The following is a 25,741-nucleotide window of genomic DNA, read 5'->3' as shown; positions in this document are numbered from 1 at the left end:
AATTCCCAAAAATAAAAACAAAATTTTCAAAAGAAAAAAAAAAAGCATTAAAAAATATTTTCGCCCCCGGGTGGGCTTGAACCACCAACCTTTCGGTTAACAGCCGAACGCGCTAACCAATTGCGCCACGGAGGCACTTGGCAGAATGTTTCACTTAAAACATATTTTATACGTAAACGTGACTGAAGCTAACTTAACTAGCGCTATCAGCAAGTAACTGTTTGATGAACAACTGCCCAGAGGTAACAACATCAGCTATCTACATACATACATTCGTATAGACTCATAAAGCACAATCAATCAATAAGAGATTACGGGTGTGCTCGCTTGAAAAATCTATCAAAAATTATCAGTCAATGAAATTCTAGGGAATTTTCTCAAAGTGAGAAATACAATATACAATTCTGCATGAGCACTGCATTCGCAAAAAGTTGTAAGTTTCACGTTAAATTCAAAGGATATAGCATACAAAAGGTGGTTTTCTGTAGGGAATTGCAGAAGAACTTCAAAAGAAGTATATTTAACGGGGTAAAACATCAAATTATAGAAATTTTTTTTTCTATTGTCGGCAGACAGCGGCATACCTTCGAGTGCATTTCTCCTAAAAAACCATTTGTGTTAAGAGCTCGGCATGGAGCTCCCTCGATTGGGTAGAATAACATCAAGTTGCACACCACCAATTGGAGGGGAAGCTAGAACAAACACCAATTTACACCTTTAATATCCTGAAAGGTACTTCTAACCAACTGCCTGTAGTCAACAGCTTCTGTTCAAAATGAAATGCACCTTAGCTCTTTACCTTTAGTCTGGTACTAACACATTTTAACAGAGTTTCTGAAAATTGGCAAGATATTATATGTATATTAGGCGCTTTGTTTGCTTTTATTTGTTACTGTTTTCGCTGGTGAAAAAACACTTGCGAGTGAGTAAAAATTTGTGAGCTTTGATAGCACAACTGAAAATCATCAAGAATGTTTTTTATCAATGCCGAAAAAACAGGTGATAACTGGTCGCGGAATAACAGGAGCACAGCAAAATGGAAAAGCAGCAAGCGGGAAATGATAATGAAAATGATTAGTGCCATAACTGCTGATAAGCGGCAGCAGACAATACAGATGGAATGAATTGCGGAGTGTGTTTGTAAACGTGTGTGTGTTTGTGCGAGAAGGCGTCTCATTATCTTTGTTGACATTTTTGTTTGTACACACATGTTTTTTTTTTGTTATAGAAATATTTTGTGTTACAGCGATGAGCTGTGCCTTATCGCAAAGTTAACAGTGAATAGTTAATTAAGGCTATATCTACATGTATGTATTTATGAAAAAATTGTGTTTTTATGAACAAATTTGAGTCAATTGATGGGCAGTGGAAAGTATTAGCAGAAAGTAACAGCAACAACAATGAAAGCAATACTGATAACTCAACTACTACGAGCGCAACTGCGAATAAATACTGGCGTTAAAAGTATACAGAATATACACATTACAAAGTAATCAGTGTTGTCATTAGGTTGGTAATGGTACTTACCTAACAAAATCTTTGACAAAACAATAAACAGTAAATAGGCCGCGATCGCTGAGCACAACATCGGGCTTTAAAACGGGCAAATAGCAAACATAATGACTGCTGCTCGAGGGATTGCTGCTGCTAGCATGCGCTGTAGGCCGCTGTAGCAATGACAAATGTTGTGGCTGTTGCGACTGTTGGTGTGGTGGCTGTTGCACAGTAGACACCGTCGACGCAGCTGCATACGCAGCCACATTTCCATCAACAACAGCTGTTGCCGTGCAGTGTTGTTGTTGTTGGTGGTGATGATGATGATGACTGTGGCTAGTGTGTTGTGTTGGTGTTACTGTGGTTGCAGTGGCGGCTGTGGCTGCTGCAATAACAACAGTGGCTGCGGAAGTGTTCATGCTCGCATGTTGTTGGTAAGTGTTTGTTGTTGTAGTGATTTGCGGTCGTTGCGTGCTTGGCGTCGATTTAGTTGTGGTGTCGTCGCCCATCGGTGAGGACATTGTGCAGCAACATTATTAAGGCGTGCATGTGTGCGTGCTTCGGCTCGCACGTATGGTGCGTGTAAGTGTTAAAAAAACAAGACAAACTTTGTTTTTTTTTTTTATTTTTTAATTAAATTTTCAAAGGTACTTTTTCTTTTTTCTGCTCTTCGTTTTTTCTATATTTGTTCACAGCTTTTGCAATTTCAGCTTCAGTCTTAATTTAACTGCAAGAAGTATTTGTTGACTTAAGTACATTTTTTGTACTTACGTATACAACATTTATGCAAACAACAGTAACTCCGTTGCGGGTTTGTTAAAAAAACAAAAAACAATTAACATGTAAAGCCGAATGTTTTATAAAAAAATATAATTTTGTATGTAAAATCTTGCATAACTACAACATCGAACTAACTAACACAACATGCTGTTTTTGCTAAAGCCAACACTTTACTGAATGAAATAAAATCAAACTTCGATAACTCTTAACATTACATGCTGACGGACTTAGAGGCATTCAGGCAAAGTTCGAGTTGCCGAGTGCCTAAAAAGTATCAATATACTATAAATATGAATATATGGGGTGTTTTTTTAAGAGCTTGGGAGCTCAAAATGATAATACAAAACAGAAATATTGTTGGAATGAATTTGTATTGATTATAATCTGGTAGACAAACCCAAGAAATCTGGTAGGAGGCCAAGACGGGACATCTTCAGAGTTTCATACCTCAACATTAATCGGCCATTGGCCTATCGAAGACCTTGCTAGGAAGATGGGGTGGCCAACGATAGATGTAGAAGATGCAATCAAGAAGATTCTAGGGAGACAGTCTTCCACTATCTGTGTGAGTGTCCAGGTCTGGGTGCTCTACGACATAGAATGCTGAGGGTATTTTCGATGAAAAGCTTGGTAGAAATTGCAGGAAAGAAAATAGATGGCATAGGTAGATTTATAGTCAAATCAAGAGGGTTTGACTAAATAACCGTAGTGGTTCTAATTGAGTCTGGGATGTGTCATTCAGACAGAGGTGCTAACCAACCAAACAATCTGGTAGATAGTTTCATAGCATTTATTTCCGCCGTGGCTACGCGCTACATGATACATTCGATCAGTCGAATTTATTACTACTTTTTCCAATAAATCTGGCCGTTTGGCGCCAATGGTAGCTTGAATATGGAAATAAATCGATGTTAAGCGCGTTGTATGGCAACTTACTCTGTCTTTTTGGAACCAAAACTATCACCAATGATTAACTGATAAATTTTTTGAAACAAAAATTCAAATTGGATTCACCGTTACGGCACCTCCTACCTCATTTCGAAAGAAATAAGGATTGCTGAGGCCGCCAGTGCTCTATGAGTTTCGCGAACCATTTTTTTGTATAGTAATTTTCAAAAATTCAGAAGCGTGGTTCTATCGCTAAACGATTAATTATGACTTTCTAAACCTTACTAAACAGAAATGGCAGCACAGTTTGCCGTTCTCAGCTATCAAACCATAGTTATCTATATCGATAGCTTTCATGCAGTTAAATAACGTCTGATACCTCATAAAACTCTTTTTTGACATTTGGCAAGTCTCATTAGACCAAGCCCATACAAGAAAACTTTGTTTTTTTACGCAACTTTACAATTATTTACTTTCTAGTCTACAGTCAACAAAAATATTGAGCAAAACAAGAGCACAACGAGTGCACGAGCAGCCCACGAGCATCCCAAGTTACGAGTTGATGAACTACATACATTTTGTCTCTATGAACGCGACTTACTAATACTCATTAAGTGCTTCCACACAAATGCAATTTTTGCAAGCTCGTGCTGCCAGCGTAACACATGGGGTGAAAAGTCCCCGGCCAAGCATATATATCGGACTAGTTTTATTGCATTCACCTCTTTTCCAGTTAGTCTATATATATATAATTGGCCCGTACACTTTTTTTGGGTGTTTGGCCGAGCACCCCTCCTATTTGTGGTGTGCGTCTTGATGTTGTTCCACAAATGGAGGGACCTACAGTTTCAAGCCGAGTCCGAACGGCAGATATTTTTTTATGAGGGGCTTTCTCATTGCAGAAATACACTCGAAGGTTTGCCATTGCCTGCCGAGGGGCGACCGCTATTAGAAAAATGTTTTTCTTAATTTTGGTGTTTCACCGAGTTTCGAACCGACGTTCTCTCTCTGAATTCCGAATGGTAGTCACGCACCAACCCATTCGGCCACGGCGGTCGCCTCTCCAGTTAGTACTAACCTTAAAGCGACAGCTGCTAAAATTGCCTGATATTCATTCTATTCATTAGTTCGTGAGTTATTGTGCTAAGAGTGAGGCTACTTTTGTTATTTTCAAAACAATGAATGAAAAAGAATTTCGTGTTCTAATTTTACACCGCTTCTTGTTGGGGAAAAATACCGTTCAAGGGAAGCAATGGCTTGAAAAGTATTATGGGAATTCAACTCCACCAGAAATAGCAGTAAACTGATAGTTTGCTGACCTCAAACGTGGTCGTAGAGAGACACCGATGATGCACAACACAGTGGACGTCGAACCAAAAGAGGCGGTAACACGAGAAAACGTAAAACAAATCCACAAAATTGTTTTGAATGATCAAAAAGTGAAGCTGCGTGAGTTAGCTGACATCGTAAATATCAGGTCAGTCCATAAGTTCGTGCGTTTTTTAACGGTGGTTTTAAAATTAATAAAAAAGATGTTTCAACTATTTATTAATCAATAATTATTTTCCTTCATTATTTACAATGTCTTCCCACTGTTTAGGCAAATTTTTAATTCCCTGCTCAAAAATTTTTTTTGTCCTTGGAGCCAAAATACGCTTCGATATCCCTTTTTATAGCTTCTTTTGAGGAGTAGTTCTTGTTACTCATATGGGATTGAAGTCCACGGAAAAGGTGATAATCACAAGGTGCAATATCCGGAGAGTATGGTGGATGCGGCATTAGCTCTCATCCGAGCTCGTTCAGCTTGCCTAATGTTTGTCTTGCGGTATGAGACCTTGCGTTGTCGTGGTGAAACAAAACTTTGCGTCTATTCACTAAAGACGGTCGATTTTTTTTAAGTGCCTCATTCAGGTTTGATGGCTGATGGGAATAATAATCAGCAGTTATCGTCAGGTTTGGTTCCAAAAGTTCATAATAAATAATACCGGCCATATCCCACCAAATATACAGGAGAATCTTCTTGGGGTTGAGGCCATCTCTAGGGGTCGGTTCTGGTGTTTCATCTTTATCTAACCAGTGGCGTTTGCGAACAGGATTATTGTAAAGGACCCATTTTTCATCACCAGTAACGATACGGTTCAAAAAAACTTTCATTTTCAAGCCGTTGCAGCAGCTGGGAACACACATTCACTCTCTGGTGAAGGTTGGCGACGGAAAGTCTATGCGGAACCCATTTTGCCAGCTTTGAAACCTTTCCCAACTGAACCAGGTGTCTGTGAACTGTTCCATGCGATGAATTTAAGCTCTGAACTATCATATCGACTGTCAACTTTGGCTCCGCTGCAAATTCAAAATATATCTCTTATAAGCGTTCGATTTCCATTTTATTTTTTAACAGCACGTGCTTCTCTCCACGATTAAAATCACTTGTTGAATGCACAATATATCAAAGAAAATATAAATAGTTCCGTTATATTCCGCGAATAATTTTTTGTATGCAAAAATCGTCCAAAAGCGAAATTATGGGTAAAATACGCACGAACTTATGGACTGACCTGATATAACAAAAGAACGGGTTGGCTTTATAGTGCATGAGCATTTGACTATGAGAAAGCTCTGTTCCAAGTGGGTGCCGCGTTTGCTCACTGTTGGCCAAAAAACTACAGGAATGGAACTTCGAATTGCTCCCACATCCACCGTATTCGCCAGATTTGGCTCCTAGCGGTCGAATAAAGGGGTCATCACCGAAGCTGAGGCCTATTTTGAGACAAACGTTAAATCGTTCTACAAAAGTTAAATGGAAATGTTAGAGCGGCGCTAGAATGATTGTATTGTTGTTGATGGAAATCACGTTGATGAACAATTTTTTTTGTTTTGTTTTTTTTTTTAATTTTGAACAAAACAAAAGCCGTGTTTTCTTTGTTAGGCCCGGGACTTTTCAGCCCATGTGTTATGTTTATTTCATTAGCTTCATTTAAACGCCACGCACTAACCCTTGGCGTATCGAAGGCGCCTAATACAAGACAGTAAACTAAATGCCACACATCGATGGCCACAAAAATTGCGTTTGCAAATACAGAACCAAAAACGTAAACTCTCCACTATTCAAGTTATTTTTCATACTTCCACTACAAATAATGACACAAGTAATTTTTCCATCCTGAAATTTTCCACATCCCTGTCTGCCATTATCAACATATCAGAAGCAACAGCAAAGTGTTACATGAAAGCATATTTCATACAGTGTATGCGAGAAAACTGTCAACTGTCAGCGCCTGACGTGTTGTCAGTCATTAAAATGCAACGCTGTCAACAGTATGTGTGAGCGTCGAAATCAAGAGTTTGTCATGCCACCAGCAAGGGAAAACAACAGCAATATAATTTATGGCGCAAAGCAACCCAATATTCGCAGTGTAACAAAAGGCGACTAAGCAAAAAGGCATCATAGTTATAGCAACGCACTGCTACGCAACAAAAGAAAAAAACGAAAAAAAACGTTAGGGAATATTTCTGATATGTGTAAAGCAGAGAAAAAATGTCATGTTAAAGTAATGGAAAATTACAAGAGAAAGCAAGTAAAATGCGAAATGAAATGCAAAATGCACAAAAGACAGTGGTGTGTTGCTTTGCAACAATGCTGTATATAAAGGGTTTTTCAATTGGCGCGGGTCGATTTTGGCGCCCTGTGGCAGCCATTTTTTTGTGACATCTGTCAAATCTTTTGTTTATTGTTCAGTTGTTTATGCCAAATCATCATGGCAAGTTACACGATTGAACAGCACGTTGAAATGATAAAACTTTATTATCAAAATGAGTGTTCATTAACGCAAACGTTGCGCGCATTGCGCCCATTTTTCGGTAGACGTGGTGGCCCTTCCTATTTCTTACGGCCCATATTGAACCATATGGACCTAGACGACATGTGGTTCAAGCAGGACGGCGCTACGTGCCACACAGCAAACGCCATTTTATTCCATTTCAACATCTACCCGCCCTTATTGAAAAACCCTTTACATAGGCATGTATGCATTCGCATTAGGGTACTACGCAAATCGTTTTGATAATGTAGGTAAAAGAAATCCTTTAGAAGTCGAGGATTTAAAGAATAAATGAGAAAGAAGTAGATTGAAAACAGTTAAATCTTTGGATTCAGTAATCGCAGGTTACCCATCAAAGAGTATTTAAGGCTGACTTTAGTTATGTAGTTTAGGCTCTAAAAGATATTTCGCTTCAAAAATTCGCTCTATCGAAATTGGCTCTGGAAATAAAAATTCTTGGGACATAATTGTTTTATAAATTCTTCTTTTTCTATGAATTCCATTTATGGCATGTTCTTTATAAAAAATTAACAAACTTCGAAGTGAAATTTCCATGCACTAAGGGCACATTAGCAGGTGTAGTTAATACTGGAATGTAGTTGGAACGCTTTGAAACAAATTCCTTTTCCTTTTTCTTAATTATACGACAGCTTTAGCTTTACTTTGTAGACTTGACGTTGCTTTTAAAAATATTTGCAGTCTGTTTTCGCAAATACTGAGCATTAGAATACCAACTGAATCAAAGAGTTCCCGGAATATATTCAACTGCAACACATTTATGCAAGCGTTTGCTCCAGCTCTCGAAACATTTCTGCTACTCTATTTTGGGTATAGCCATCAGAACCGTCTTCGATTTTCCATTACTTCCATTCGGCTATTAAGCCACGTCTTAGTGGCTTTTTGACTCGTTCAAATGTGCTATTTCAGATGCATTCGATGGTATTCATTTCGTTCTTGGTCAAAAATTCACGGATAGTGATGGCACTGTGCGCCAGTGTGTTATCATGGTGTTATTTTCCCACAAATCCTTTTTTTGTGGCGAATTGCCTGACGTAAATGTCTCATAACGCCCTAGCAATAGTTCTTTTAAACTGGCTGACCTATTGGAAGAAATTCCATTGTAATCCATAAGAACTGTGAGCAACACTTCCTTTTTCACCGAAAATTACGTGGTTTTTTGCTCTTGGTTCAAATTCCCAATTCCTTTGGGACCAACTTAGCATTCATTATTATGTCTTGAACGGATCCATAAGCAATATTCAAGTCCTTTGCGAGCTCTCTGGTGGTTAATTTGCGGTTATTGATCAACATTTCTTTCACTTTATTAATGTAAACTAAAGAACCGATTTGCTATTAAAGATTCCGCAAAATAGTTGTATAATTCAAACAACAAGCGTCGTAAGATATTTATAAAATATAAATATTTTTATTAAAAAAATATACATTTTTATTTGAAAATCAGAATGCGTAGTGTTTAAAATAATATGCTTAGCAATCCAACGTAGAATTTTTAATAGTTATTTACGTTTATTTGAGACATCTACACTGTGTTTGTGTGGGTGTGTTGTCTGGCTAACGTCGACTGTCAATGCAAGAATGACAAATGGCAAACTGGGTCAATGCAATTTTCCGGCGCATTTTCTGCACGAGTGCAAAAAGAAAGTATGTTGAGCAAACGCAAACGCAAAAAAAAAAATACAAAAACAGCAACAAATATGAAAAAGTGTCAACGATTGCCGCCCTTCACTTTACTCGCTATCAGTGATGAAAGCATGAAATGTGTGTGAATGCGAAAGTGTCAGCGTGTGAGTGAATGTAATTGATTATTTTTAAATTGTACTAAGTAAAGGGAATGATAGCAAATTTATACTATTATGAATTTATAAGCGAAAAAAGAGAATACTGTGATAGAGAAATGGTACAATCGAATTGGAGTTAAGGACATATGAGATATGAGAGTTTTTGTGGTTCGAGCTGCCGTCAAGGGCAATTCAAACGATGCGCTGGGCAGAGGTTATAAATTTTCTTGTATATAGGAAAAGGAAGACAAAAAAATAAATTTACTATAACGATCATTAAAGTTTCGTGTACTGCGATTACATAGTTTTAGGCGCTGCTGCCTCGCAAGCCTTGTAAAAGCTTCTATAAGGCGTTCTAGTGTTATGGGGCTTCATGCATATAAAGTGAGCCTTAGCGCAAACTCAACATGCTTACTCTTAATGTGAGCTTGAACTCAAAGGTATAGAGGTATAGAGCTGAAATTGGCATATTGGCAATTGGCATTTCTTTGAAAGAAATTTCTATGCATACAGTCAGCGTCAAAAGAAAGTGAACACACCATACGTTGACAAGTTTTGCCTATTTATTTACTTTTTAATTCTATATATTCTTTTATAAAAACATAGTTCATACTACAACAAAACTCATATAAAGTAAAGTCTCTAACTTTGTAGAAAATTTGTAGGAATTCGGCAAATTTTCATGACTACTTCAAAAATGTTTATTCAGAATTAAAAAAAAAAAGCTTCGGATAAGTAGTTTTATAGATCATTGAATTTTGGTATAATAAAGTGCAAGCTTTTGGTTCAAAAATTGCGTTGATTTTTGACAAATTTTTCAGCTGTGGGTTTGGGTGTTTTCTTACAAAGAAAAAAAATGTGGTTAAATGTACAGTGTCAGTGTCTCCGAATATTTTAAAATTTTATACAAAATTCGAAACTTTGCCTTATATGGTTCATTTTGTAGTACGACCTATATATATGTTTTCTACATAATTGAAAATACATAATAAATAAATCGTTTACATTTTCTTGTGACGAAAAAAGCAACTTATGCTGAGAGTCTGAACTTCACTTTTCACTTTTTGCGCATAAGTTAGACTCTGTGTTACAGTTACATACAAGGATTGAAAATATCCTCCCATTGTTACCAAGCCTTAGACCTACTAGTTTGCAGGTAAGCTATTAAGGACATTCACTGAGAGTGGCTTACTAACTGTATGCCTTCTCACTCGCCGAATTTCGTAGCCTAAGTCCAACCACCACCCATTGGAAATGAAGTGTTGTAAACTGCGTTACTCTGGCAAAATTACGTTCCAAGTGTTGCTGCAAGTTAAACTTCACCAGAATCAACTCGACCCTTACCTACTCAACATATGTTCGGTATGTGAAGGTATCACGGCATCAGTGTAAACACCTGCTAATATGTCCCTTACACCCACTCATCTAACACCTCCCACCTTGAAACAGCCTTTTTTCTGTGTTTGCTATTAGATGAGATTTTCGACGACGACTGGGGACTTTACTGCACTTAACAGGGTGTTGTAAACTGCTGCAACAACAATCAATACTTTGAGGATGTTTCTCACTCAGTTCCTGCATGAGAAGGGGCTTTGAAGTAATCAGGTTTATGGATTATTTTTTTATAAAACTAAATAATAAACCTTATGAAGGAATAGCAAGGCCATAAACTTAAGCATGACCAGTTCAATTGTCCATTAAAGTCTACAGCGACAAAAAGTAGCCAACGCCAGTCTAATATTTCTAGGCGTCTAAAGATTTCATGGCTAATGTCTAACTTATATATAAACGATTTTTTTAGTGACTAAGGTAAAATCAACAATTTTCAATCGAATGGAAGTATGTTAGAAGGTTCATTGGAATATGAGGGAGGAGGCCATAATGTCGCGAAGGCTTCACATACTACCACTACTGCACGAAGTACCTCTGTAAGTATGAATGCTAGAAATTAGTTGAAAGTGTGATCAAAAACAAAAACACAAGTTGTTCACTACAGTCAAAATAGCTTAATTGAAGTTATCAAGAGGATTAATGGTCAGTAGAGAAAACTATTTGATTGGGCTTTTTTTTATGAGTGATTAATATTTAGATTTTTGTTCTTAGAATAATGTGATGGATTGAATACAAGAGTGTTGTTGGAATAATTCTGCTCCTCTCAGAATACACATCGCCCATTTCCCTCAAGAGTAGAAATCCAGAATTTTATTTTTTTATTACTTTTGCATAAGGGAAAAATATTTTTTTTGTTTTTGCATAAGTGCATATTTTTTACGCAGTGTAAAAATAGCGATATCTATTAAGAGTATTTGATTCGATGAAAATGTGCCTGTACTTTATCTAACGAAGTAAAGTAAATGTAAAACTTTGAGGCCGTTTTTCACGAATTTTCGATTTTGTGTGTTACGACGTTCTTCCGGCAAACGAGTGATATACACACATGATACGCGATATTTTGATAAATTTTGACATTTTTTTTTTTTAATTTCCATTTGTTTTGCTTTTGATCAAAATATAGTTCGTTTTGCAATAAATACCATAAAAATAAAGTTTCAAACTTTGTACAAGCCTTATAAAACTCAACAAATTTTGATCAAAATTTCAAACTTTTTAATAAAAATTTTAATAATTTTTTTTAATTGGGTATGTAGTTCTATAGCCCATTCAATTTTAGTATAAAAAGTGCGAGTTTGAAGTGGCTACAAATTCTTACGTATTTTTTTTTTAAATTTCCGGGATGATGTTAAGCACTTTCTCCATATAACAAAAGTTCAAAATCTATGATTTCGACGTAGGGTATATTATTTTACGAATTTTATGAAGTTTTGGATATTACTTTTATAGGGAAGGTATGCGTTATTATTAACCGAACCCGTTTGTATTGAGTAGAAAAATACTCTTTACCAACGGTACTAAATTTCGCTAAGACACTTCAAGCACTAAAACTTGATTTGAGTTGTAGCATGCACCGAATAACGGCCGAAGGACCAAAACATCATGGCAACTCCATTCCAATTATTATTTTCACCATTGCATATGCATCGCACCTATGTATTTAAAATTACAAATATATATAAGTACAAGAATTTCGTTACGCCTTTACAGGCAACTGTTATGAGAACAAAAATAAAATTTATTGATTCCCTACGGGCATAGAAAATAGTTCCTTGCAACATTTTAGCATACATTGCAATTTTGAAAACGAAATTGTGAGCGAATGGAATACTTGCTCCAAAGGAAATGAATCCTTGAGAAATACCTAGTTTCAAAAGCAAAGTCCTTGACAGCCACCATTCAAGCGTTGTGGTGAATAATATAATGCCGAAGTGTTAAATTGCATAAATAAAAGATGTGCCACGCCACAGAACAGTCAACGTAGCAGCGCTAGCGGCAGCGCATAAACACGATAGCATCAGCTGGCACAATTGCCACAAAAGCCACACCAAGCAATAAAAAACAAACCACGTATGGCAGAAATCTTATAGAATTGCGTCCAAAATATGCAAAGCAGCCCAATGTGAGCGCCGCGCTAACGAGCTGAAGTCACTTCATATTTACATACATAGATGCTAACATGGCGAAAGACCACCATTTGTGCCACCTGCTACACGTGCAACCAGTGAGAAATCGGCTTTGAGACTAAGCGAAAGCTGTAATAAGGTATGTAAGTATGTAAAGGGTAATAAAAATAGGAAAAATAAAAAATGAAAATTACGAAGAAATGAAATAGTGGCAAGCACAGCGCAAATGTGGCACACAACATGTGGCAATGAATGATGTAAGGCATGCAACATGCGCATATCTGAACATATGCATACGTATTGAGATGCTCGTATGTTGCGGTAATTTTTTCGCTGCGCATTTTATGCGATTCTAGTTCGGTGCAAAACTACTCGCAATAAATAAGCAACAAAAATTCTTTACATGTGTGTGTGTGTGCGTGCGCGTGGTTTAGATAATTTTGTGCAACCTTGACCTGAAAACATACTCGTATCTCAAGCTTCGCCTTGCCATCCACCAGCAGCATAGCTCCCATTGAGTTTGGGTTGCACTAGTGTTGCAATATATGCTTACGCACACCAACGGCATATCTATGATATGTACATAGATGTACGTACATATGTAAGTTCTAACTCGAACAATGTTATACATGAATTCCTAGCGTTTGGCATCGAAGGGTACAATGCAATAACATATAATAGTTTTGTGGAGTATCAAACCACGCATTCACCAAATGTTGGCGTTGACTGGCACATATTGTTGTTGCTTTTGTTAGTCTCCGTAACTTAATAGCATCATCTTTGAGCAGCAAAATTGGCTTTGCGCTTCAAGAAAATATCAAACACATTAGTGCACCACCCAAATGGCTGCCCAAAATTTTCCCACCACATGCCAAGCTGGGTATATGTATTGTGAGCTGAGTCGTCTTCTACGAGTATCCCATTCCCATTCTTGGCCATATAAACTTTGTGCACTACGCTGAAAAATTGGTGGCGGAAAATTCGCCATTCACATGCCACTCACGTACTGTTTGGATTTTTGGGCGCCAAAGCACACTGGCGACAACGAAAGTGGCGGCGACCAACAGCGCGACTTCAGCGATTTCCCCACTTTGGTTGTGCGAACCCTAGAACAGCTGTTGTCGTCATTGTAATGGACACCAGCCAACGCTGCTCGCCTTATTCCCGCTCGACCAACATAGCACCCGTTGTGACTATTTTGTCACGGTTGGAATACGAATTAGATTCCCATTAAGTAGAAAATGTTTGAAGCAACAGCATCTGTTTGGCTGTAAATATTTTAAAATCAAATTGAATGCGGAGGTGAAACCGCAGCAAAGAAAATAAATATAAAAGCAAACCAAAATAAAAGCGTTTAACCCTCAAATGCATAAAGAAGGCTCCGGGCAATCACTTTCTATATAAATTAAAGCCAAAACGAGACTAATTTGTTTTTGCAACAAATTGCGATGGACCATCTCGAAGATATTGTCAGCAAAGAGTCAGAAATCGTCGAAAAGGCAAGTACAATTACTGATTGAATTGTTTTTTTCTAACAGCCGCCCTATAGGAGATTCTATAGATCCAGTTGGAACTAACATCATTTTAAAAGTTTGGCCCAAAGTGGCGCATAATTAATCACCCGCAAAGTGCCGCAAAATTAATCCCCCATAGGAAAAATTATAATTTTTCGAAGTGGCGTCGTGCGTCAATCATATTTGAAACTTGTAAACTGGACAGCTGCAGTATACAAACAGAAAAGTAATGGAGGTAAAGATCAAAATAAAGATTTCCATAATTCTTTTTGTTCTTGTAATAAAAAAAGTTATTCAAAATTAAAATTGGATGATTAATTTGGCTACTTAACACGAACAAATGCTAATATTTATGAAAGAGGATCAACTTTGGCGGAGGGTCTGATTTTATTTTTCGAATAGTTCAGCTTATCACAAATATTATGAATAAAACGACTTAAAATATAATTCCTGTGCTTAGAATTCTAAAGCAGAAAGCTTTTTCCAAGCTAATGTTTGCGCATTTGGTATAAATGCATTGTAAACTGATTCAACTATAAGCATTAGAGAGGATCAATTCATATGAAAATATCAACTTGACTTATTGCATCGGATGGTATAGAAATGAATTTGAAGTAATTTTTTCGACAAAGCTTTAATTCGCTTATTAAATTTTCTGTATATAAACAAGTAATCAACGGTTTATTTTAACGGCAATCTAAAATTTTCTTTCCGATCACTAGGCTGTGCAGCTCCAAGATCTTGAGAAATCCCTAAAAGAAATATTAAACATTTTTTGGTTGTTTTACTGTACCGCTGTTTCATGCTATTAAGGCGCAGATTATCAATTTTAAAGCAGTTCTTGGTGTTTTGAAAGCAATAAGGTACAGATTTATGCTACCAATTTACTTATTCCAACCGAATCTACTTGATGCTATGAAAATTAGACTATAGAAAGCACTTAAAATTTGAAAAAAAAAAATGTTCGTGTCAATTTCAACCTAATTTGTCAGCGTGTTTTACCAAATCTTTGCGATAGTAAAGATATTAAATTTGATAATATTCAAAATGAAGACTGCTACTATTTTACGTCTGCCGTTCGGTGGTTTTTTATGACGATCTTTCTCGGAGCCGAAATATATTCGCAGGCTTGCATTGCCTGCCGAGGTCCTATTTCATACACGGAGATTCGAACCTACGCGCTTCCGAATGGTAGTCACGCACCAACACATTCGGCTACATTTTACTTCTAATATTTACAAATACATACATTCCTTCCATTAAATGGTTTATGGACAAAGCGAAATTTGATCATGCCATACCTATTTATGCCGTCATTAGAAAATCGTATAAGGATTTTTAATTAAATTCAAAAAATCTGTAATTTAGAAATTTTGGCAGATTAGATCATTTCAGTTAATTGGCAACCGCTGTGACATCAGAAATGTAACGCTTCAACGAACAGGCTTTAGATTGGCGCGGCAGATCGGTTTCAGAATTATTTTTAATCATAAAATTATATTTTTTGTATTAATTTCATAACACAGGCTATTTGAAGTTCGAGTTTCCTTTCTTATTTATTGTTTTTTAATGGGAATCAATTATCTGCTTATTTTCTTACTTAATGATATAATAAACAAATTGTGAATGGAAAACTAAATTCTCCGCGTGAACATTTCTCGGTTTTATGGAAATTTTCAATGAAATTTGGGCATAATTTAGATTCTACCTCTGAAACTTCACGCCTCACATTATCGCTCAAATCTTCAGGCTCGTTTACAAGAGCTTCCCCTTTGACTTGGTCGCACAGCAAATGGTCCAAAGACGTTGATTCCGGTGATCTTGCTGTCCAAATCGCTGCACCATAACGTGCAATTATCATAGGGTTCTCCAGCGAAATCGAAAGACCTTTAGCATCGGCCAAAAGAGATGCCATGGAATTGTGATAGCTGTCAAAGCAAAATATTGCTAAAAAAGATACATGAACTTGAAATACCCTGTATTTATTTAGCCTTTCATAGCTAGGTGTGCCATTCATACAAAGGAAGTAGCAAAAATCTAAGATTAAAAAAATTGTTTTCAAGAGCTAATCAAATAATGGAAATCTACTTTGAAAGCACAAAACCTTCGAAATAAATAAAAGTAAGTATGGTATTATTAGAATTCCAAAAATGTATGTAATGTTTAAACTAATAGCAATAAAGAGGCTCTTATTTGCCTGAAAAATTTCTCTGCAACGGTGGCGTAAACGCATTCAAATCTCTTAAATCAATAAGTATCGAAGATAGTTGAATATAGGAAGGCTCTAAATAAAAAAGTCGCGCGACACACAATGACAATGGTATGGGTTCCTGCTGCTAGGGCAATCCAGAAAGCTGCATTGTCAATGAGCTATGAAGGAATGGGGCAATTTACTCTCAGATATTAAAAAAATGCAAATTGCAAATGTGCCAAAAAAATCCATCTCTTGGGCACGATGTACAGTCATTGTAGCCAAAATCAGACCGTTAAGCAGCTCTTAGCGATTTTAAAGGAATCAGCTGATTGACTGCTTTGTTTACGAAAGAACTGAGATTGAGATTGAGAAAAATCAATACAGTATCTGCTCATATTATTTGGATGACGTGGGAGATGAAGCTACTCTCATAGTTTTGATTCGGATGACTAAACCTTTTAATCTGTAAACCTTGGCTCTGAAGTAACCATATAAATAGTCGCTTGTTTTTTCGGAAAATCACGTCGTTTCGCAACTGTAACTATAAATAAAACAAATAATTGGCAAGTACACTTCTGTAAGGTGTTTGGCCGAGCTCCTTCTTCTATTTGTGACGTGCGTGGAGGGACCTACAGTTTTAGGCCGACTCTGAACGGCAAATGGTTTTTTATGAGGAGTTACTTCATGGCAGAGAAATACATTCGGAGGTTTTGCCATTGCCTGCCGAGGGGCGACAACTATTCCTATAATTTTGCTGTTTCGTGTACTCCTAATGCACTAGAGAAACTAGTCAATTCTGAGTGGTACAAAATCATTTGTTTGCCAGAAGTTTTCGGAGAATTAAAGGAAACCAGGTACCGAAAACGGATTATCCTTTACCAATGCGAGTTCTCATGTATCGGGTCACACAGGAGATTTTGTGAGCACTCAAAAGATCGAAATAATGGGTTTTCCACCTGACCGCCCTCATTTGGCACCTATTGATTTTGTTTTTTGTTCCTGAGCATCAAAAATAAAATGCGATGTCAACGTTTTTCAACGCCTGAAGAAGTTGTTGAAGCTTTGAAACAACTCGTTTTGGAAGTATACACTGCTAAGTGGTGGAGGGGCTTTGGAAATTGGTTCAGACGAATGCAAAAGTGAATTGACTTCTAAGTGGAATATTTGAAAAAAAAAAAAAAAAATCTATTTTCATTATACATAATTTTACTGTGTTTTCATTATTGGGCGTAAAATATTAACGGTATCCATCCTATTCAATTTTGTTCTCTATTGTTAAAACAAAAATTTGATTGACTTTTCAGTAGTAAAATTATAATTTGGAAAAATTTTGATATTTTATAAATTTTAATATTTAACGGAAAACTGAAGAAGTTCGTCACCTAACATAGACTTTGTTTTTTCGTTCATTCATCGCATATTTGGTTGGATCGAAATTCAATCGTTTTTATTATTATATTAAAAGTGTAAGTAATTATTCTATCGATTATGTGAAGATATGTCTATGTTTTTCAGTATTAAAGAGCATCAAATAAAAGCAAAGAAACGTGCGACCTAAATGCTTTAGTGTTGAGTCTCAGACGGATAATACTGTAAGTTTTTAAGTGCCCGGATTTTTTTCTTTCAGTGCATGTATAAATACTTAAAAAAATAACGATATATGTATTACTGCAATTTATAGCTGAAAAACTCGTGGTAGAGAAAATATGAAACACTCATTACTGCAAAAAAGTAAATATTGCCTCGAGGTTACAAGATGAGATCATACCACAAATGCAGGCACCCACACATTCGACAATAAAGCAGTCAAGAAATTTACTGCTACAACGATGACGAAGGCGAAAGACAGTAGAACGTAACATAAGATTGAAGTACGGAAAGAATGTAAATAGTAAAAGGAAACCCAGCAAAGAAAGAAAATAAAATAAAATTAAAACAAATAGTAAGGACAGACTCGAGAAGCACTCAAGGAAAATTGTATTCATTACATTTGCATTGAAGTTAGGTCACTGGGTAATACATAGTAATCCTTAGGCAATAAAATAAATAGAGAGTTAGCAACGCTTTAACAGTACTTTTCCAGAATTTAAAACTTTTTAAATTCCATACAACTAATCCAAGGTTTACCAAAAATACCCAATTTATAAACGTCGCTCTAAGGATTTTGTACCTTATTTATGATGAAAGTACACATTCCACGAGGGTAATGAATCAGAATGCAAGCAAAACAAAAAATAAATAAAGTGAAAGCACGCTTGCGAAGAGCTCAGAAACTTTAGAGACGTTTTCATGTAAAAGCCAATATGAAAGAAACTTGCAAAAGTTAACTGCTTGGTTTTAGTCCAACCATCCAAAGAAACACTTAGCTTACTTATGATACCCCAAGTGGGAGTGCAAAAGTAGAACAACATAAACGATGGTGGGCGTAACGTAGAAGCAGCAAGCAGTGTCAAAATTTGTGAGTTCGTAAATTAAAAGTTTAAATGGTGGTGTATGATACTTTTTTTGTGAAACATTAAATGCGAACATTTGTTGATATTTAATTTTAAAATATTTTCTTATTTTTCCCTATGCATTGCTACTTTGTTTTAGATTATCATCTCTATTTATGTTCTCTTTTTTTTTTTTTGTTGTTTTGTTTGTGAAAAAAAAAAATTGGTCAGGCTAACTTACTTTTGAGAAAAGTGTTTCTCATACGCAGTGTCAGTACCTGAATTTACCTTACAAAGTTCAGGCATAATTCCTGCCAACTCAACTTGTAGCTTCATTCTCCAGCCATCACTGAGACGAAAATTTTATGTTCTATTCTCTCTATTCATGCATGTGCCTCTTTAAAAACTTTTACATTAGGCTCTCAAAGTTGCGTGACGAAAGTTCGCTTTTTCCTTACATTTTGTGTAGTATAATTAGACAAAATGTTGATGAGATATAAACTATTTTTAGCATCAGCCTAAAGTTATGCGTTGTTACTTAATTACCCTTCTTGTTTACCCTTTTTGGTTGATGAGTGTTGCCTTAATTAACATTTCTGAATTTGATGGAGAAGGAACAACTAATCTGCTGGCATGAAACAATTTTGAAAATGTACTCTGCACCTTAAAGTTGAGGGTATGAAAGTAACAAAACTGTAATAAATATGGGACTATTTGACAAAGAGAACAAAGGAGTGAGAAGCCAGTGAAGAGCTTATGTGGATTCACTAAAGTCATACAATTCGCAACAAAACGACCTCACCTCAACATTTTGACCACTTTTCACTACTTTTGATTTTTTCTTTGTTTGGTTTGTTTTGAATGTGCATTATTTTTGTTTTACAAAATAGCTCAATATCTACCAAAGTCCAAACTATGAAACTTGGATATACATATACGGTTTTGCTTAGACAGTGCGACTTTTATAAAAATAAATAGCAAACATCCAAAAAAAAGAAAAGAAAAAATTTAAACAACAAAAACAAACATAATTTAACAAAAGCAGAATAATAATAATAATAATTTATCACAAAAAACCAAAACAACGAAATATTAAAAATAAATTTTCCAAAAATAAATCTATTTAAACTACTACAACAAACAGCATAGAAATGGAAGTAATGTTTCGGGGTGATTCTCATAAAACCTTGAGAACTAGATTAGCAATTCTTATTCCATTCACAAGATAAAAATAATTGAAAAGATACACAAAATCTTTCAACGAAGGAATGAATTCTCCAAAGGCGAACTGAAAATAGTTAAATGATTTTAGGATGTGCTAGGAAGTGCTAAGCATGCAATTGTGTGAATGTGGCTATAGGTTTAAAAATTGGGAAAAATATAGGTGAGATTGGAGAAAAGAGCAGATATATAAGCTAAATAAACTATTTGGATTTCTGTCCGATCGAGGTATGAACAAGTTGCACATCTACTAGCGTTATAGCACTAAACCTTTATCCTAAAAGTATACGACCAATTGAAATAATAGTGCTCTGATAAGAGCAAGGTGGTATATGACAAACCAATAATGGCATGCATAATTTATACAATTTTCACACACAAAATTTTGTTCATAATTATTTTTCTTATATATTTTTTTTTATTTTTATTAATTTATTTTTTTATTATTATTTTTTTTCCATTGTAACTAAAACAATACACCTAATTTCAAATAATAATTTTTTTTTTAAATAATAATTTCAATTTACATTACCTTTTAATAAAAATATTCCCGTTATTGAATGCAATTTCTAGGTTGCTTTTGTTTTCCATAAATGTTGTTTTTACTTGACAATAAAATACGAGAAAGACGACGGCGGGAAAATAAGCGAAGTAATGCACGTTGAGGGAACTCAGATTTTCGCAATATTTTAGAGAAAATAAAAAAAGTTTTGGCGTTAACGCGACGATAGTGTGATAGGCGATTATCGCTAACGAAATATGCTAATGCTGTGCGATGTAGTACGAAGCGACAATATACAAAACTGACGTTAAAGACAACTTGCTGATTGCACAAGGACGCGGTTGAAGAAGAGAACGCGAGCTGCGACAGCTACCAATACGTAGTCTGTCAATCAGTCAGTCAGCCGCGGTAGTTGTAGGAGGCACTAAATGGTTGGCTTGATTGGCTGATCGCTTAGGAATCCAGCAGCTGTAAACCCTACCGCTTAAGGGCACGCGGCGAAGCGAGTGTGTACACCAGGAAGGCACTCTATTACCAGCCCACCAGTGTGTGTTGTGCGGTGCTCGTTTTGTACAGTCTGTTAGACGTGCGTGCAATTAGACTAACTGGCACGCAGAAAAACCAACAAATACACTAAAGTGAAGACGAAGCAACTTCGTTTGCCAGCTAGCGGTACTCAGAAAGCAAACGCTTGCCTCTAGTGTGGGCGCTTCAAAGGCGGTAGGGGTAGCGAAATTATTAGATGGGGTTTCCTATGGTTTAGCACTTTATAGATGGAACGACGGGACGGAGGAGCGCGACAAGCAAGTTGGTGTGTGTTCTTTGAAAGTTTCTGTGGCTGATTTAAAAGCTGCAAATTTTTTTATATATAAATAATAACTTATTTGTTTGTCGCGTTGCAATTATCGTTGGTTCAACTTTTTTCTTTTTTTGATTTTTTAAATTCTTCTATTTTTTGTAAAAGCTATTTTTGAGGTTTTCATTTATTTTAGCTTCGCCTGATTTTTCTGCGCACGTTTTACGTTAACTAAATGTGCAATGTAACGCTGAAATTACACGTAGCGTGAATTTTACTGCTAGACGGGCAACTAATTTTCTCAGTTTGTTTGCCGTTATTTCAGAACTCTTTCTTTTCAGTTTTCAGTTGATTTCGATTTTTTTTATTTTTTTAATTATTTTTTTTTTTTTTTACATGTACACAAACATGAATATTTTCAAAATTTTATGCTTTACTGGCAGCTTCTAAAGCTTTTGCTGAGCCTGTGTTTTCCGTTTAACAAACTTCTGCTTTTATTATCACTTTTTACGGTACCTTTTTTAGTGCTTAGCTTTTTTTTACTTTAAGCAAATTTTTCTTCACGATTTACTTCCCCTAAGCTTTTTTACTTGTAATTTTTCAGAACTCTGTTTCCTTTCTTTTATGTATCTTTTTTTGCGGCACTCTCGCCCTTCTACCTTTTTAATTTCTACACTTATTTGTTGCTTAACAACAAAATGGTTGCTGTTTTCTAATTTTTTGTACTCTGATTTTTGACTCGCAGTAGCTTTTTTATTATCTTTTTTCAACTCGCCCGTGAATTTGTATTTCTTTCGTGCGTTTCGTGCGTATTTGCTTTTTTTTATGTTTTTTTTTTACTTCCTACTTGTTATTGCTTTTATGAATATCTCACTGCCTTTCTTTTTTCACGCAGCACTAAAATTTTCTACTTTTACACAATTTTCATTTATATTTTTGTATCTCGATTTGCGTTTTCAATGCCGCGTAGATTTTGCTTTGTTTTACACGTTTACAAGCGCTTATTTCGTAATTTGTTTGACGGTTTGCGTATTTTATTGATTTCAACGGTGTTTCTGGCTTTGGGTATACGAGAAAAAAGCGCGGTTATTTATTGTATAAATTAAATATAATTCCTCTTTTAAATTTTCTACAATTTAATTTTATTTGCAATACTTTGCTTGTAATATTAATAAATTTGTGTATTTTGGTTGTTGGTTGTTGGTGGATAGTATGAAGCCAAAGTGTATATTGACAGGCCGAGCAACGAGCGTAGCTTCTCAGCGTAGAGGTTGAGAGTCGTAGTGGTGGCCAAAGTAGAATTCGCTTTGCAGCGCTGTCACTTTTCTGCTTGCTGCCGCAAAATTTTCTTTACTTTTTTGTTATTTTTTATATGTATATATTTTTCACCTCTCTGCTATACAATAACCTTACTCTCGCTATTCTTCTCGCTATTTGTTTCGTTCGTTTTGGTGATTTTGTGCAGGCAAAATGGCTGCACGCTGATGTGTTTTCATTGAGGAACACTGTGGCACGACACCAACGACGACTACGACGACCATGAGACGGCGGCTCGCCTCGTCTCTTTTGCATGCAAAATTATATGAGGGAGGGAGCAATTGGTAAGCATGTACACGCTAGCGTTTCGCTTGGCTTGCCTGTTTGTTGTAATAGCGAGAGCTCTAGAGCTCGAGAGCCCGAATGCTCAAACAATGCGCATATACTTAATACTAACAGTATTTAAGTTAATGCCATTGTTGTTAGTCTTGATGGGGCAATACAACGTCGAGTAGCCAACGAAAAAGCTAGCCAAGTCTAACAACTGACCGACCACATCAGGTCAGCTTGCGGCAGCGCGCGCCATTCCACATCGTAGTGTACTCTACTAGTGTATACTCGCTCACATGTGACAAGAATCGAGTGGTTCGCTCGTCATCAGCTTTCTAGCTAGTACCTGTAAATGTAAATATTGGTTGCCTAGCAAAACGCTTAAACGCTCATCCTTTGCTCTATTTCATTGATTAACGTCTCTGCTCTGACCACTTTCGTTGGTTAGTGAGGGCGTGGGTGCGGTAGTGCAGCTGTGTTGCGTTAATAGAGTTCTTCTCTGGGTCTAAAAGTGTCTTAAGGAAGCACGCTTTGCTTTTTGCTGCGAAATGTATGTTTTATCTGTTACTGTACATATTTTCCCGCAACTCACTATGAGGCCTCTCTTACTTGCTACATAGCCAACATTATGTTGAGCTCCCCGGGCATTTTGGCTGCAGCAATAAAACAGCTTACGTCTACGTTATGATATTTCTTGCAGTAAAACAGATCGGCCAAATTTGTTTCAAATAAAACTTGCGCTGATAGAAGAAAGTTGAATATCGACTAAAGGTACTTGGGTTGTTTTAAAGTAAATATATAATTTCCTTTAACTCAGTGAGGCGTCTAGGGCCAATTTGGTTTCTGTAATCAATTTCCTTTGTAAAAAGGGAAGATTGTTACAGGTTTTTTAGTTCAATGGTAGAGCTGCTATCTGTAATCGCCACTAACCTGTGGTCAGACGCTATTATATGGGATGTTTTCAGCTTCAGTGCTCACCATCGATCTTATCGGTTTAGGAGGCCCTAACAGTAGTTACGCTACCGCCGACATCGCTCTTAGGATCAATGCACTCACTAAACCTACTCGTAGCGACAAGATAGTTAGTTATCTTATACCCCGAGGGCCAAAAGTGACAGACTAATCGTGTAAGGCAAACGACTTAATCCTTACCATACCAAGCGGGGTGCTCAGATGACCCCAGAGAGTGACGCTGCCATAATTACAACAAATAATTAAACCCTGATTTTTATATTTGTCTTAGATTAAAAAGAAATTTAAAAACACTGAACACCGTGAGCAGAAAAAATTGCAGAAAATCAACGTACTTTTTGAATCCAATTGATGCGCTTTACTAAAACAAAATCCAGTGAACTACAAAACTGCATACTTCAAATTTTTCCAGAAATTCTGATTGAAAAATTTGAAATTTTGTTGAAAATTCGTCTAATTTGTATAAATTTTGTACAAAGTTTGAAATTTTGTGTTTTACGGTTTCTGTTGTAGTATAAACTGTGGTTTTATAAAAAAAGTAATTAAAATTCAAAACATACTTTCTTTTGACGCTGGCATTGTATATAGAATTGGCAGCATGGTCGAAGTCCTCCTCTTAATTGTGGTGCGCATTTTTGATGCTGGTGATGATGATGATGATGACTTAAAGGTTATTCCGACTAAAAACGGCAGATGGTTTCTTATGAGGAGCTTTTTTGATGGCAGAAATACACTAGAAGAATTCCCATCAGCTACTGACGGACGACTGCTATTTGAAAAAACGTGTCTACTATTTGCTGTTTCATGGCTGGAGATTCGAACTCGGGCTATACCGAATGGTAATCACGCATCAACTCATTCATCTACGGTGATCGCCCATCCAAAAAAGTGGTCGAAAAAAATAATGTCTCCGGCGATAAAGAAATGTCTGAAGAAAAAATAAACAGCAGGTAAAGCCTTTACTGCTTATATCCAACTCAATTCGATTTCAGCATCGTGAAAAGTAGGAGTAACAACTGCCACTAACAGAGGAAATTACAGAGGCAAAAACACTGCGAGTGAGCAATCTATAAATTAAATTTAAAGAAAATATATTTTTCTTGTAAGACTGTACAAAATATACCACTGTTCTATAAACAAGGCTCTCACTACAAGTACACAGTTAGCAGACAATAACAAACTGGTAGCACCATGGGATAGCGCCTGCGCAAAACCAACAATTAATAGAGAATTTTTCTGTGCAGAAATCCGGCAAGTATTTTAATCAAAAGCCAAATGGTTTGTGGCTGCAATGAGCTAAAAAAATATATACATACCGAAATTTCTGCAAAACGTGCACTTACAAGTATAAAAAAAAGCGTAATGACGAGTTTGATTTCATATTTGATAAAACTGTGTGTAATCATTTGCCAGTATATTCGTTTGTATTGCGATGCGAAATCGCGTAAACAGTATGCTGGCGAGTAGAGTAGTGTATGTATGTATGTGCCTACATATCTACACTTCCTGAAAGCAGCTCGTATACTCGCTAACACCCAGCTACCCACACTAGCGGCACGGAAGGCACTTTACGGCAAGGATAAAAGCGTTTCCTTTTTCTCAATGATAAATGGCAAAGTAATTTCAAAACAAAGCTATTTCAAAGCCAAACAAAAAAATGTCCTACTGAAATTCTAAATGCTTGCAAAGTATGCAGAATGCAACAAATATTTTTTTGGTTTTGTGGAATTTAGTGATGATATTTCGTTAATTAGTTGAAGCTACCCCAAGAAATGTGAAACTTTCGGCGAAAAAGTTTGATTCAAATTTTTTCTCTAGTTTCTCCTGCATGGGGCCACCTCCTTTCCCAGGTACACTCAGTCGGATTTGCAGTAACTGAAAGATATCGATTAAAAAGCAGTTCCCTAACAAACCACAATAAATTTTGAGAAATAATTATATTATACCATAATACAGGCCAGTCATGCCGAATACAATACTCGTCCAGAGGAGCTGAGTCTTTTTTATGAAGGGTTAAGGTTTTAAGCATCAAGGGTTAAGGGACCAACATCAAGACGTACGCCACAAATAGGAGGACGCACGCCACTATATAAATATATAAGGTTTTAAAAATTTGGGCGAAAGTGCAAGTATTTAATTAATTAAAAATATTATGTATAAAATTACTTGACAAATAATTTGTGTGCTCCGACTTCTATGGCAGAGTTTAACGAGACATTTTTTGAT

General features: G+C 36.2%; 2 protein-coding genes and 1 non-coding gene across 3 annotated transcripts in view; all 3 read right to left on the bottom strand.

Moving 5' to 3' along the window:
* Window positions 1-61: 61 nt before the first annotated feature.
* Trnan-guu (transfer RNA asparagine (anticodon GUU)) lies at window positions 62-135 on the bottom strand. The gene has a single exon. It is a non-coding gene; the product is annotated as a tRNA-Asn (tRNA).
* A 1,388-nt stretch (window positions 136-1,523) lies between these two features.
* On the bottom strand, window positions 1,524-2,015 carry LOC129248015 (hepatocyte nuclear factor 1-beta-B-like). The gene has a single exon (XM_054887418.1). The coding sequence runs from the start codon at window positions 2,013-2,015 to the stop codon at window positions 1,524-1,526; it is 492 nt and encodes a 163-aa protein (XP_054743393.1).
* A 10,330-nt stretch (window positions 2,016-12,345) lies between these two features.
* The window catches only part of LOC129248839 (putative nuclease HARBI1), a 51,029-nt gene continuing 37,633 nt past the window's right edge, over window positions 12,346-25,741 (bottom strand). The window contains exons 4-5 of the mRNA XM_054888451.1: window positions 15,520-15,739; window positions 12,346-12,426 (exon numbers count right to left, since the gene is read on the bottom strand). Coding sequence (XP_054744426.1) covers window positions 12,346-12,426; window positions 15,520-15,739 — 301 coding nt within the window. The remainder of the gene's footprint in view (window positions 12,427-15,519; window positions 15,740-25,741) is intronic.

The sequence above is a fragment of the Anastrepha obliqua genome, chromosome 5, assembly GCF_027943255.1.
Source record: "Anastrepha obliqua isolate idAnaObli1 chromosome 5, idAnaObli1_1.0, whole genome shotgun sequence".
NCBI lineage: Eukaryota > Metazoa > Arthropoda > Insecta > Diptera > Tephritidae > Anastrepha > Anastrepha obliqua.
The sequence above is the reverse complement of the archived record's forward strand: the minus strand, read 5'-3'. Positions and strand labels throughout refer to the sequence as shown.

Coding starts and splice junctions, on each gene's coding strand:
- LOC129248015 (XM_054887418.1), bottom strand. CDS start 2,015: ATGTCCTCACCGATGGGCGACGACACCACAACTAAATCGACGCCAAGC.